The sequence below is a fragment of the Lagopus leucura genome, unplaced genomic scaffold (assembly GCF_019238085.1).
Source record: "Lagopus leucura isolate 7727_CA_CO unplaced genomic scaffold, USGS_WTPT01 Super-Scaffold_1, whole genome shotgun sequence".
NCBI lineage: Eukaryota > Metazoa > Chordata > Aves > Galliformes > Phasianidae > Lagopus > Lagopus leucura.
In genome coordinates this window covers 19029826-19043521 of record NW_024962250.1, presented here as the reverse complement: position 1 = coordinate 19043521, position 13696 = coordinate 19029826, and the positions used below count along the sequence as shown (strand labels likewise).

The 13696-nt window shown below is 41.0% G+C and overlaps 1 protein-coding gene across 2 annotated transcripts in view; it reads left to right on the top strand.

The window, feature by feature from the left end:
* Positions 1-6618, top strand: part of BAZ1A (bromodomain adjacent to zinc finger domain 1A) — a 54867-nt gene extending 48249 nt beyond the window's left edge. For both annotated transcript variants that reach the window (XM_042863307.1, XM_042863317.1), the window contains 4 exons: positions 789-1267; positions 2752-2897; positions 5010-5097; positions 5592-6618. In XM_042863307.1, coding sequence (XP_042719241.1) covers positions 789-1267; positions 2752-2897; positions 5010-5097; positions 5592-5782 — 904 coding nt within the window. In that variant the 3' untranslated portion in view covers positions 5783-6618. The remainder of the gene's footprint in view (positions 1-788; positions 1268-2751; positions 2898-5009; positions 5098-5591) is intronic.
* Positions 6619-13696: the final 7078 nt, after the last annotated feature.

Genomic DNA, 13696 nt, shown 5'->3' with positions numbered 1-13696 from the left:
TTTAGGGGACTTCATGCATACAGTAGGGATGAGAACATCGTGGAAGACAAAGTATCCAAGATAATGTCACATTGAGAGGACTGAGAATTTCTGCAGTAGCTGATTTTAATTTTTTTTTTTTTTTTTAATTAAAAAGCACCCAAGTAGTTCAATGTGGTAATTTTTGTAATGTGATAGATGTGATGTACAGTAGGGATGTAAAAAGCTGAAGGAGAGTTTTGATACGAGAGTACTCTTCGTCTCTTCAGTACAGTCATTTGAATTGACTGAAACAAAACCTCAATATGGTTCAACTTGCATCTTCTTGAGAATTAAATTTGCCTCTGAGATCTTTCTGTTCTCCTTTAATGGCCGGAAAGGCGTGAATATCAGTTACAGACTCTGACTACAGCTTAACTTGTATTTGCAGCTTTTTAGAACTGCAATTTATTTCCTAGCTAATAACGTTCAAAACTCCTAGTAGTTGCAGTTACTGTTAGAAATGAATAGCCAGTTTAAGAAAATGGTAGGTAGTGTCCATGTGATACATTCACTTTGCACCAGCTGCAAGGGTGATCAAAATTCTGATCATTTCTTTAATGCATTGCACATAATATTTAATTAAATGAATTCAAAGTAGTGTTTAGAAGACTGGTAGTGGGGTGACTGCATTAGTGAAAGCCTGTTCACTACTAGCCTTGGGTTGTTGGGAAATTTTAAATGCTGAATTAGAAAACTGAGAAAAAAGAGGAGAATGGAGTCTTGGGATAAATATATTTATTATTATTTTTTTTGTTTTTCTTTTTTAGCCCTTCAAAGCATGGAAGACCACAGGTCAAATTTCCATTAAAAATGAGAGCAGCCAAACTCAACAATCCTTTTTCAAGTCGGAACATCCAGCGTCAGGGAAGATATTCTTCCAGGAGTCAGCAAAATACACCTAAGCAAGCAGGATCTTCTAGAGTGACCAGAAGGGGGTTAAGGAAAATAAAATCAGCCCCTCCATCGGTGACAAAACCTACTTTAAGACTTAGCAGCCGGACCACTCGTCAGAGCCAAAGTTCATTACAAGCAGATGTATTCGTGGAGTTAATCAGTCCTCGAAGACGACGAAGAGGAAGAAAGAATGCTGATAATGCACTGGAAAATAGTCCTGATTCTCTTGGATTTAGAATCGTTGATTCTGCAGACTCTAATGAACGGGTTAGAAAATACCCAGTTGCTCCTCCAAAGCTTTCTCTTCCTGTTAGTGAGCCCAAGAGAAGAGGCAGGAAACGACAATCCACAGGTTAGAGAAATGTCTTTCTCTAGAATGTCCAGAATGAAAGCAAAGTTCACTTGATTGCTGAAATTGTGTGATAGAGTGAAGAAAACTAGAGGTAGTGAGAAATGATGGTTGAAGGCATTTTTGTCACAGCAAAACATTCCCTTCTTTTACAATGACAGAGGGGAACACTAAAAAAATGTCTGGTAATATAAAAAACAAATATGCCATTTGCCAAGAAGATACTTAAGTTTTAAACTTCATATTTGCACATAATACGAGCATGGTATACAGAAAATCTGAAAGTTGCATGCATTGCTGAAACCATGTGAATATCTTCTTAGAGTTTGTATGCTTTTATTAAATGTGGATAAGGTAGAGACATTAGGAATTTACAAATATAACAACAAACTGCTACAAGATAACAAATGTCATCTTTCTGATAGGGGACCAACAGTGTCCTTGCTTCTTAAGCTAATACCAGGTATTTGATTGCAGGGAAGTGCTTGAAAAGCTGCAGTACCTTTTACAAACCAAAATGACGTAGTGTGAGACTGAAGAGTGTAAAGCAGCTTGCACTCCAGTGTGGCTGCCTTGCATTCTACACCATTTCTGACCTTCACCATTGGGAGTTTCTGGGCTTATTCTGTGTAACTATCCTCATGACTACTCTTGAAAACAAATAAAACCTGACTGTATAGAGTTTTTGTTAAAGTAAGTTATGAACAGGTGGCTTACACTGTTTTTCCTCTAAGAAGGCTTTTCCGTGTTTAACAAATCGTTTTAAAATTGAAATCAGTGGAAAAAGTCCTTTCAAAATTAATGCAATGAATTGAGAAGGAACCAGGAAAAGCACCCTGGTGCTTAGTATTTTATTCAGGAAAAAGACATTAGTGGTTAATAGCAAGACTGTAAACTAGTTAATTCCTGAAGCCAAACTGTAAAAATTTTGCCCTGGATCTGTTATGTTGGTGGTTTCAGTACCCAACGTGTCCCAAAGCAGGAGCTGTTAGGTTTTCAGACAAGAAACTGCTGTTGAACACTTCAGAAACAATGTTTTTTTTCTAAGTACGATAGTAGCGCAGAAGGAAAATCAACATATACTGTTGTTCTAGACAGAAGTCTAAGGATTAAATAATCCTTTCTTTAAATTTCTTTTCAGGATTTTGTAACTTAAATGTGGATTATATATCTTTTTCCTCTCCTGGTGTAACATTACTGTTCTTGGGATCTGCCCCTGCTTACAGTGGGTAGGGTGTAAGATGAGGCAGCCAAGCAAGAGGAAAAATCTGTATGTCTTACCTCCATTTCTTGTGATGCAGGGACTGAGAACTCTGTTTTGCAGTGCATCTTTTTACCTACCAAATCCTCCTTTTTTTCTTTTTCTTTTTTTTTTTTTTTTTTTACAACAAGATAACGTGGTTTCACTTTCTTTTGATTTTTACTTGTCACACTTTCATTTTCATCTGGCGAGGTGTGTTTGTTTTTGTTTTTTTTCTTTCCTATAGAATCATCTCCTCAGACCTCATTGAACAGGAGAAGTTCAGGACGTCAAGGAGGAGTCCATGAACTCTCTGCATTTGAACAACTTGTTGTGGAACTGGTACGACATGATGACAGCTGGCCTTTTATGAAACTGGTTTCCAAAATCCAGGTAACTGACAGAACCGTAGAAGTAATGATAACATTTGACAATCTTATTTGCTGTCAGTAAAACTTGGACTTCATAGCTTTGCCCAAGCAGAAAGTACAGTGGCGTTCAGGAAAACTCTCTTGCTTCAGCTCAGCTGGTGCAAAAAATTTTTGGAATGACATGATATTGTGCAAAATTTTAAGTATGCTTGATATCAAGAGTTTAAAAAGTGAAATGTTTGACTTGAGAAAACAAACAGAGCAGTGCATTGCTATGGGTAAGCTTTATGGTTATTAATTTAATTTATGCTCAGTTTGTGCAAAGATATTTTCAGAACAGGCCTGCAATAAAATAACAAGGTAGGAACAACTTCATTCTGACATTAATTATAATGCAGTAAAAAGGTAATTTCTTAGCTGAGTTCTTAATTTAACTTCCTTCTCATTTAGACTTGACAGTAAAGTAGATACAAGCCTCTAAAGCTGCATTTACTTAAGGTATCTCAATGAAAGTTCCCAAAGCACATCTGTTTTTCTGCAGATTGCACTGGCTTGTCAATTTCTTGTCACTGCTGGATCTATTCAACCTTAACAAAGTGCCAGTCCTCTTCAGCCTCTCTGGAGCAACTCTGTGCTGACAGCAGCTATAGTCATTTTGCAGGAGCTAGTGCTCAGTGTTTATTAAAATTAGCAGTAGTAACTGGTAAATGAAGATTTGAAACTTGAGTTGCAGATGTTGGGGAGCTGGAAGGCTTAATGTATCTGGACAAAAAGAATGATCTACAAATGTGAATTAAAGATGCAGGAGCAGAGGAGAGGATATTGAATGAATTCCAGACAAGTGTCTGGCTGCTAGAGTAGTGGAATTGCATTGGGAAGTGCAAGAGTGGTGAATGTAAGGAAACCTCTTAAGGAGGGATGAAGAATTCCATTTAATTCCGATATTGAAAAGAAAATGCTGAAGTTTGGTGCTTTCTAATTTGCTGGAATAAATCACTAAAAGATAATTCAGACAGTTCAGGAAGAAAAATTAATGAGTGTCCTGCATATTCTTCATCATGCTGGAGTTATTGGGTTTAATTTCTCACTGTGCTTAGGACACTGTGGAAAGTATATCAACTGATGAGCGTCCTGCAAGCCAGAAAGAGAAAATTACGTTTCTTTTTGTTTCAACATAAACAGCATTCCAAGAGGGAAAGGAATGAAAAACTGGTTCATCTAGTTCTGTTTCTGTACAGATTCTTCCGTTTGTGTTCATTTGTAGGTTGTACTCAATATGGTAAAGTTTTGGGCAGTAATAAAGAACTTGGCTTTAAAATATTTTCAGTGATGCATGGGGGGATATTTGTTCTTATAACAAAGTCAAATCCAGAACATATTGTGCTCTTAAGAAGATACTGTTGTTGTTCCTCCCCCTTCCCCCCGTGCTCTGTGGGTAAAACAAAAACAAGGGCTCTCTAACCTCAGTGCTTGTTTGGCATTCAGAATCTGTGATCCAAATGATCACTATCCTTAAGGGTTAAGCAGCTCGTGTTGTCCTTTACCACTTATCGTGCAGTTGCTGTGCTAAGTGACTCTATATCTCTTGTACTTGCACACTGCATCCTGCTTGATACTGAAAGGTTCACTACCGTTTTTTCAGCATAACTTAGTGAAATTTCGAGGAATACTGCAAAAAGGTAAACAGTAGTAGAACAAAAATGGCCCTTATTCATGGTTAAGGGACTTTTAATATTGTAATATGTTACAGGAAAATGAAAGTTTTAAAATCCGGGAAATTATTTTTGCTCTCAACCAATTGGAGTAGCATTAATACCATGCTCTTTATCTGGTCATGCAATTTTGGATCTTACAGTTGTTTGCAAAGTATTGAGGGATAGATTTATGTGTTGAATTACTGGCTAATGTTTGTTGTGATTGCAATTTTAATGGCAGAAAAAATGGAAAACCAATATCTGCACACTGATATTAAGATCAGGAAAGAGAGGTGGTTCTTTGGACTCCTCTGTTTGTTCAAAATCAAAATGCTTTATGCCAATGCATGATTTGCTTTTTTCTTTTTCTTTCAAATTAAGAAGAATTTAAACTTCCGTTTATTTTGTAGGAATAAAATTCTTCACTTTTTTTTTTAAAGGTACCAGACTATTATGATATCATCAAAAAACCTATTGCCTTAAATATAATTCGTGAAAAGGTGAATAAATGTGAATACAAGCTAGCATGTAAGTATCACGCATTGAAACAGGTAATGAACCCTGTTCTCTCTGCAAAATGAATTCTCATCCTAAAATAAAGCTGTGTCGGATTTGAAGCTGAAATTGCTTGGGTTTTTTTGAAAGAACTTTTACTGATCTGTATTTAACAAATGTTACATCTTTAACTACCAAAGTGTGTGAGTGCAGATGGATAAGAAATGAGCTGCTGAGATACTGCTGGTAATTTCGGAAGCTTTTGATGTCAGTGTGTGACATCAATGAAATATTTGGAAAAGCTTCATTTGTTATTGCCAGATTTGTAATCTTTCTGTGGATTATCATGGAGTTTTAAGAATGTTTACATGGCACTTTGCTAACACATGATACATACTTGATGCATGTGTAAAGACATCTGTGTTGGGAACTCTTTACTCGTTGAGTGGTGTCATGCTCCTCAGTGATGCTGCTATCTGATGATGTGAGATGCACTAAGTTCATTTATTTACTTTTTTATTTACTAGCGGAGTTTATTGAAGACATTGAACTGATGTTTTCAAACTGCTTTGAATACAACCCTCGTAACACAAGTGAAGCAAAAGCTGGAACTAGACTTCAGGCTTTTTTCCACATCCAGGCTCAAAAGCTGGGACTTCCTATCACATCTGGTAATGTGGACCATGCCGCTCCTGTGGTCAAGAAGTCACGAATCTAACCTCTGCCTTCCAAAGGATTTTTGAGGGAATCTGCTATGTTCATGAAATGAAATGTTAAATCATGCAGTCATCATACCTGTATAAAGCAATAACAACTGTTTAACCACCTTGAAGTGTGGCCTGCACTATATTCTCAATGTAATATTAAGCACTCAGGAGAACGTAGGAAAGATTACCTTTGCTACAGTTTTATTCAGTGTCTAATAATTTTGATAGCTGTACTGGATACAGTACTGGTTTACAGAGGTTTTGTACATTTTTTAATACATTCATGTGTCCAAATATCTTCTAGAAATACGTTGGGTTTTTTTTCCTGCACCAAATGACCTTTTTTCATCCTCTAGATATTGTAAGAACTGTGGTATTGAGGGCTTTATCAGCTCAGATAAAATCTTCTGCTGTAGCGCAGTTGAAGAAACTGTGTGAATGTTTAAAACTTGTTTTGAGCGTATCTTCTCAACACTACACATGAATGAGTACAATGAGCATATCTTATAAGTACTGTACCAGTGCTGGCTGGAGGTATTCAGTCCGAGTTTATTAAGTAGATATTTATTTAGCATTCAAAGTAATTTGTGAATTTGTTTTGTATTTATAAAATTTGTACTGGGGATTAAAAACAAAACAACAACAACAACAACAGAGTTCCATAACTTTTTAAATTTTTGCCTGTGTTTTTTGTTTATCCCCTCTAACTTCTTGATGATCAATCAATAAATCCCTTTCCCTCTCCCAGGCAGTTCTTCTAGCAATGAGTAAATTTACAGGACTGTATTATAAGTTTCTATGTACAACTTTCAAAGTGTACAAATAAAATGACACATTTTTCAAAGTATTTTGAGTTTCTGACACTTATTTTGGGGGGAAACTGCTCTGCTACCACTAATTACTTGGACAGGTTGCTGGAAAGAAAGCAAAAGAACTTGGTTTTGGCACAAGTATCCAACTGAGCATTTTCAGCAGATGCAGCCACTGTGATACATGGTCTCTGTCTATTGAAATGCTTATTGGTGTGTAAGTAACACAAGAAGAGTGTATATAAGCTGTATGGCTCTTTAATTAGAACCTTTATTCTAATTGTGTAAAACCTCTTAAAGCATCCTTACCATCCTTGGTAATAATGTTTTTAACAGAATTTTGACTTCGAGTCCATGCATCAATAGCTAGAGAAAAATGTATGGAACAGAGATTGGGGGGTGGGAGTGAAGAGGTTGGGGAAAGAACAAAATATGAGGTTTGCTGATGCTGCAGCTTTTCTGCCTGTGTTTGCACTAACTTGTTTCGTAGCAGTGAGACCTGTATGTGTAGACAACTACTTGCTGTGCACTTCTGGGTTTTCTCTGCCTGTAGTGGTTACTTTGCCTTAGAGATGGCAACAACAGGCTTTTTCTTGAGTCTTCAGTATGGATGGTGATTGGGGACTGACCAATTTGAAGGGGTTTTTTGTTTGGTTGAAGTATGAGAATAGTGCATTTTAAAATGCTTGTTAATACTTTAGAGTTCATACATGAGCTGCTTCTTTTTCCTAGCTGGTGTATCTCTTGCTGCTGGATCAAAGAAGTATTTCTTGTTCCATGAAGGTTTTGGCCCTTTCTGTCCCACAGAGCTGAACACAATAAGGAACTGAACAGCAGCAGACTTGTCTGCAGGCTGGGTGATTGTACTTGGGTGTCTCTGCATTTCTCTAGTCCCAAGAGGATGCAGTGGTATTGTGCAACCTGCTGGTCAAACAGTTGGGTGAGTTCTTGTCCACATGAATAGTGCCCCTTGACTTGAATGTGAATACTCTGGGGGGCACAGGGAGCTGGACATGCTGTGACAGATGCGATTTAAATTGTCACTGTCCCCCACCTACTCTCAGCTGTTCATTCCTATCGGTCTTTCTGCAGGGCTGTTTCCATCAATAGCTTCCCCTTAGAACCACAAGTAGAATTTTGAGTTTGTGCAAAGTGAATGGGAGCATAACTTCAGTTTGTCAGAGTTGTTTGTATACTTGAGTCAAAGTTAGCAATTTTCCCTTGAGTTTGCAAACCTAAGGCCTTTGCTACACTTACGGTGAAACAAGGAAAAATTCCCACTTCTCTGAGCTGCTCTGCATAAAACATTTGAATGTGCTGTGTGTGCAATGCAGACCTGACTGTCCGTGGTGCAACGGTGCTCACGGAGCTTACTCCTCTTCTGGTGGCTGCTGTGTGCTCAGCCACACAGGAAAAGCAGGTATGGTTCATCCCTCTTACTTCTCTCTCAGTGGACTGCCTTCAGATGGTGCTTTTGTTATTGCTTTTTCATGCTCTGCTTACACTTTTTCTGATTTGTCAGGAAGTTTTTATGACTGTTTATTTCCCCCTGCTTCCTTGGAGAAAGGGGAATTGTTTCACGTCTCCTTCACTGAGGGGTTGAGATTTCATGCTCCTTGTACTCTTCTTTCCCCCAGAACAAACTCATGTCTTGCTCTGAGCATGTTTTCTCAGACTGCCATCCAATGCCTTTACTCTGTTAGTAAAGGATATACAATACCTGCAAGAAGCTCCAAGCTGTATTTTGACAAAGGTGCTGGAAAGAACAGGTTCAATGGCTTCATTTCAGGTTCACAGGTTCTAACTAATGGGGCCTTACCTAACTCTTCAAGTACAGGGGCTTCCTTGAGCTCTGAGATAGCCGCTTTCAGAAGCGGAATGCTGACTAAATCCATAGTGAAAGCTTTTCCCTTCTCAGTAGCACTAGTATATTGTAGCCCAGCAGGTATCAAAAAACTTAACAGCAACTCTTCCTGCTGTGCAGATTCTGTCTCTCTTCCCTTCTCCTGCCCCTTTCTTTCAACACAGAGCTGGGAATTAGTGAGTAACCACACTTGGCACTTTCTTCTGATGCTTTTTGTACATCTTTCATAACCATGGGACCAGTTCCTTTGGAGGAATTGGGTTTCAGCTCCAAATAATGTCTCCTCCAGGAAATCTCTGTGTTTCCTTAGTAACTCTCTCTGTTTCTGGTCACTGCAGATGGTCAGGGATTCAGGAGACAATCACTGGTGTCCAGTTACTGCTGCTGTTGGAAGCTACCCTTTCCACACAAGCAGGTCTAGGTCAGAAGGAAAAGACTTGTTCTTAGAGCTCTGCCTTCGGATGCTGGCTGCTCATACTTTGCTGTGCGTGAGCAGCACGACAAAGCAAAGCTGTTGTGCCTTGGCCTCTGTCAGCAAGTCGTCTCCTCAGCTGCTGTGCCCTCTGACAGATTCATCTGGTGGCAGCTGAGCTCCTGGAAACCTTCAGCAGTGCTGGAAGGCTGTGATGGAGGTAAGGTAGCTCTATCTGCTGCCAGGGGCTTGGGCTGGGGCCTCCACAGCACATGTCCACTGATGTGCTCAATTGTATGTCCAATACAAGGCCTGAGTAAAAAGTCCTCTTGGAGAATCTCCAGTTACCAATAAAGTTTCCCTTTCTTATTCTTTTGGTAAGTGCTCAGATAAATCTGATTGCTTGGGGTGAGGCACCTGTGAGTAGATGATCAGAGCCGCGTTCTGGCAGATGGATGCTTTTCCAAACCCATGCTTTGTAATACTTGGAGTACACTGAAGTATTAAATGCCACCATGAAATGTAACTGAAGTGTTTTCAGGGGCAGAAGGCCACAGACAGATTATGCTTTCCAAAAAGTACACAGATGCTGACTTTGGGCTTGTCTCTCTGCCTTAATATATCCCTCTCTAGGCTTTTGTAGTGCTTCTTTTCTGGAAAATTGCTGGTGTTTTTTTTTTTTTTTTTAATTTGTACCTCTGCAATTATTTTTCTGTGGAAGGAAAGAAAGTGGTTTTCTGATACTTATGAGGCAAGCGAGTAGCAGGGCTGCCTGGAGCAAGGCCACGTGTGCTACCGGCCGTGAGTACAGCACCCTGCCCTCCTACTGTTTGCAGAATGCATCCAGCTGTTTAATTGGGCCGGGTTTGCTCTGAGGACATTACATTACAGCATGTTCTCTGAAGCACTGGTACTGTCTTTATCCTCAAACCTCAGTGGCACAGTGCCAGCACACATTAATTGCCCGGCAGCCACAGTGTGCAGTGCTGGGATCTCAGGGCTGGGTACTGCCTGAAGCACATGGAGGAATGGAAAATGGGGTGCTGGAGGTATAATTTCCCTTGTGACTTGTAACAAAGTTGCAGAGGGTATTCACACTTTGATAGCTTGATTTTAATACAGTCAAGCTTGAGTGTTGTTTGCGATTCTTAGTTTACGAGTTTATTTAGACTTTATAAACTGTCTCCTAGATTGACTCCCACAAGAGCACGTATAATAATAACCTACGTGTTTTTCTATTTTTCTTCTGCAGGCACCTTACAGAACAAATTAGCCTGGAGAGGAAAGGACTTTAAAGAGAGCAGTCGTACTGTGGCTTGGCTCCTGGGAAACGCCAGAAATGCGATGCAGGATGCTGAGGTGTTTGGGTTCTGAATTTGTATGTGGCTTTGCCTGTGGGATCAGGACATGATAGTTCCTTTTCATGAGCATTCCTGCCTAGATCCTGCCATCAGTCACATGCTGGGCTCTGCAGTCCTGGCACTGCTCGAGTCCTGCTGTCATAGGAGGACACTTTCACAGTGACCGACAGGTTCAGGGATCCGGCTGCAGTTATAAATATTCCTGTGCCCCAGCTATCCTAAAGCCCATTCTCATCCACCAGCAAGTGATCTCAGCTCATGTATTTAGCATGTTATGCTTAGTTAATATTTTATTTTTAGATTGCTCTCTGAGAAACAAAAGCATATTGGTTTTCAAATGCAAGATTGACTGGTCTTAATGCTTTGTGAGGGGTCTTGCAATGTTGGGGACAGACACAAGTAGGTTACCTCACACATCTCTTGGTTACTTAGCTTGTGCTTCTCTTGCTTCTATAATGTGTCCATCTTTGTTTTTAAGAGATTCCTAAGAACCAGTCCCTTGATTCAGCTTTCATCAAACAATATAATTTCCTTACATCTGGATGCAATGTTGCAAACTGAGTTCTAGGTCTGTCTGGAGCAATTTTAATAATGTCAAAACAGAAGAAAAATATCACTCACTTTTTGTTGGACTTTTACAACTCCCAATCTCAATGGGCCATGAAACTTAATCTCCCCTGTCCTGGCACTTTTGCGATGGCTTCCTCAACTCCTGGGCTGGATTTATTCCTTTCCTGGTGAATGTTTTTTGTGTTGCAATGATGTCTCCTTAAGGTGAGCCTACAAATCATGGATGTGATGATAACTTCAAGGGCTTTATCCCCAACTACAGCAGGAGGAGAAGTACACAGAAGTGAGATGTCATCTTCAGCTCAGCAGAACTGGGCCCAGGCTGCAAGATTTGGGATTAGTGTGTGCAGTATGTATGGGCTGTGTGCATCCTGCTCTGTGCATATCCAGCCACTGGAAGAGAGTCCTCTGTCCCACCAGCAGCCCGTGTTGTCTCTGGGGCCCTCCTTTGGACCCTTTTGTAAACAGGAGCATAGCAAATGTGCATTGTGTTCCTTACGTGCTAACCAGCCCAAATGTTTTGAAGGTTTGCATGCCTCTGTCCAGGAGGAAAAAGGATTCTTAAATTGTTGCTGCCTCTTCCCAGAGGTGCACCAGCTTATGCTGTGCAATCTGCTGGGATGTCTGCCCACATCCCAGCTGCTGGCAGTTGTTCTCTAAGAATCAGCCTGAAGCCAGCCAAGAAACCCCCACTTCCAGTTGTAGCAACTCCTCTGCTGAGAGGAGCTGCTCTGTCTGTCCTGAACAAGAACCCTAAGCAAGTCCTTTGAGCTCCTTTGTCTAAGTACTACAACATTTGTATACTAAGTTTTGTATGCTAAACAAGTGAAGAAGCAATTGCTGAGCCACGGTACTGAAAAGTAAGAAAACAGAACACTGTTATGAAAAAGAAATCTGCTCCCATGCTGTGGCAAATCCATAGGAAATCCAGTGTAAGAGCAGGATTTGATTTCCTAAACTTGGAGAGAAAAGCAGTTCAAGACTGGCAGCATAAGGGCTGGACCTGTGTAAGACACAGCAGAAGAAGTGAAAATTGCAGAATGTCAGTGAGTGATGTGCTTGGTGGCAGACCTTACAGCAGCAGGAGACACATGAGCCAGGCGCATGGCGGTATTCTGCTGAACAGCTCCTGTTGTGATGGACAACTTTCTTGTTGTGGAAAAGCAGGGGGATTTTAGCCATAAAACCGAAGAGTTTAGTGAAGGGTGAAATTGCTACTGGAGAAGTACCTCTTGGGACCGATGAGTTGATTAACATCCCTGCTAACCTCAGGCATCCCAACTTTACAGCTCCTCTGGAAGCTCCTGACAGAAAGCAGCAGCATTATTAATGGCATCTCCTCTGTGTTACTCATGTGTGTGTCCTTGAATAGTGACAGGAAGGAGCCTGGGGCTGCTGGATTCCTCTGCAACTGAGAATGGCTGCTGTGGGCTGGGGAAATGCACAGAAAGAGCAGATCCCGGCATAACTTCCACAGAATCACAGAACAGCCAGAGTTGGAAGGACCTCAAGGATCATGAATCTCCAACCCCCTGTCACAGGCAGGGCCACCAACCTCCCCATTTAATACCAGACCAAGCTGCTCAAGGCCCCATCCAATCTGACCTTAAACACCTCTAGGGACGAGGCATCCACAACCTCTCTGGGCAGTGTGTTCCAGCACCTCACCACTCTCTCTGTAAAGAACTTTCCCCTGACATCCAACCGAAATCTTCCCTCCCTCTACTTCAAACCATTTCACCTTGTTCTGCTGTTATCTACCCCTTCAAAGAGCTGATTCCCCTCCTGTTTGTAGGCTCCCTTTAGGTACTGAAAGGCAGCAATGAGGTAACCTCACAGCCTTCTCTTCTCCAGGCTGAACAAGCCCAGCTCCCTGTCTTCGCAGGGGAGGTGCTCCAGTCCCCTGATCATCTTCATGGCTCTCCTCTGGACCCTCCCCAACAGCTCTGTCTTGTTCTGGGGGCTCCAGACCTGGACTTCCCTTGCTTTACACTTCTCTGTGCAGCACACTTCTACTGCTGGCACAACGGGAGAGAGCAATGCTTTTCAGACCCAAAGCAGGGTTCTCCGCCATGAGCTGGCAGTGCCAGAAAACAATTTGGCTTTTCCTCCTTCAGTTTTCACAGCTGGCATTCTTTCAGCTTGAGAAATTTAAACATTTTAGGTGACCGTGCCATTAGCTCATTTTGTAGGAAAAAGTTATGTATATGAAACAAGAACAAGAAAGGGAATGGATTATCCAAAAGAGGTTTTCCAGCTGACCAGTCATCCAGCAAATTGCGCTGTTGCTTTTTGGCTGCTTGAAGAACGTTTGGACTTCCATTTGATTAGGAAAAATGAAATAAAATCTATATTTTGCTTTGCATTACTGTCTATACTTTCAAAGCAGTCTGGCAGCTTTTCCCCTGTGTAACCACACAGCATATGGGTCAGATCTATACACTTTGTTTTCCAAAGGTCACTCTGGCTCCTTTCTTGCCATATCACTGCAATAAGCATTATTCTGTGAAGCACAGCACTGACTGTGTCTTCCAGAAAATGATGCTGCTTTTCACATTTCCAATCTTTAGAGGGCATTTAGCACACACATCCATGTCTACTATATAGCCAGGGTTCTGCTTCACTCTGTGTACAGATATGTATGCGCCTATTCAACGCAGCACTGTTAGAGCAGCAAACTTCCCAGAGCTGGTATTATCAGAAGTTGCTATGAGAAGGAAAGTCTGACCTCACTGTTTGCTTGAAATTGAAGTTTCAAGAAGTAACGGTTGCAACAAGCTGCATTTCCTTGCTATAGAGGCAGGATACTCTGCAGCTCAAAGTGTGGCAGGGGCACCAAGCCCCCTGCCCTGCTGCTGAGAGTGGCACGGCTTCTTGAGTGACCTCAGCAGCTCAGGGAATGGAGACAC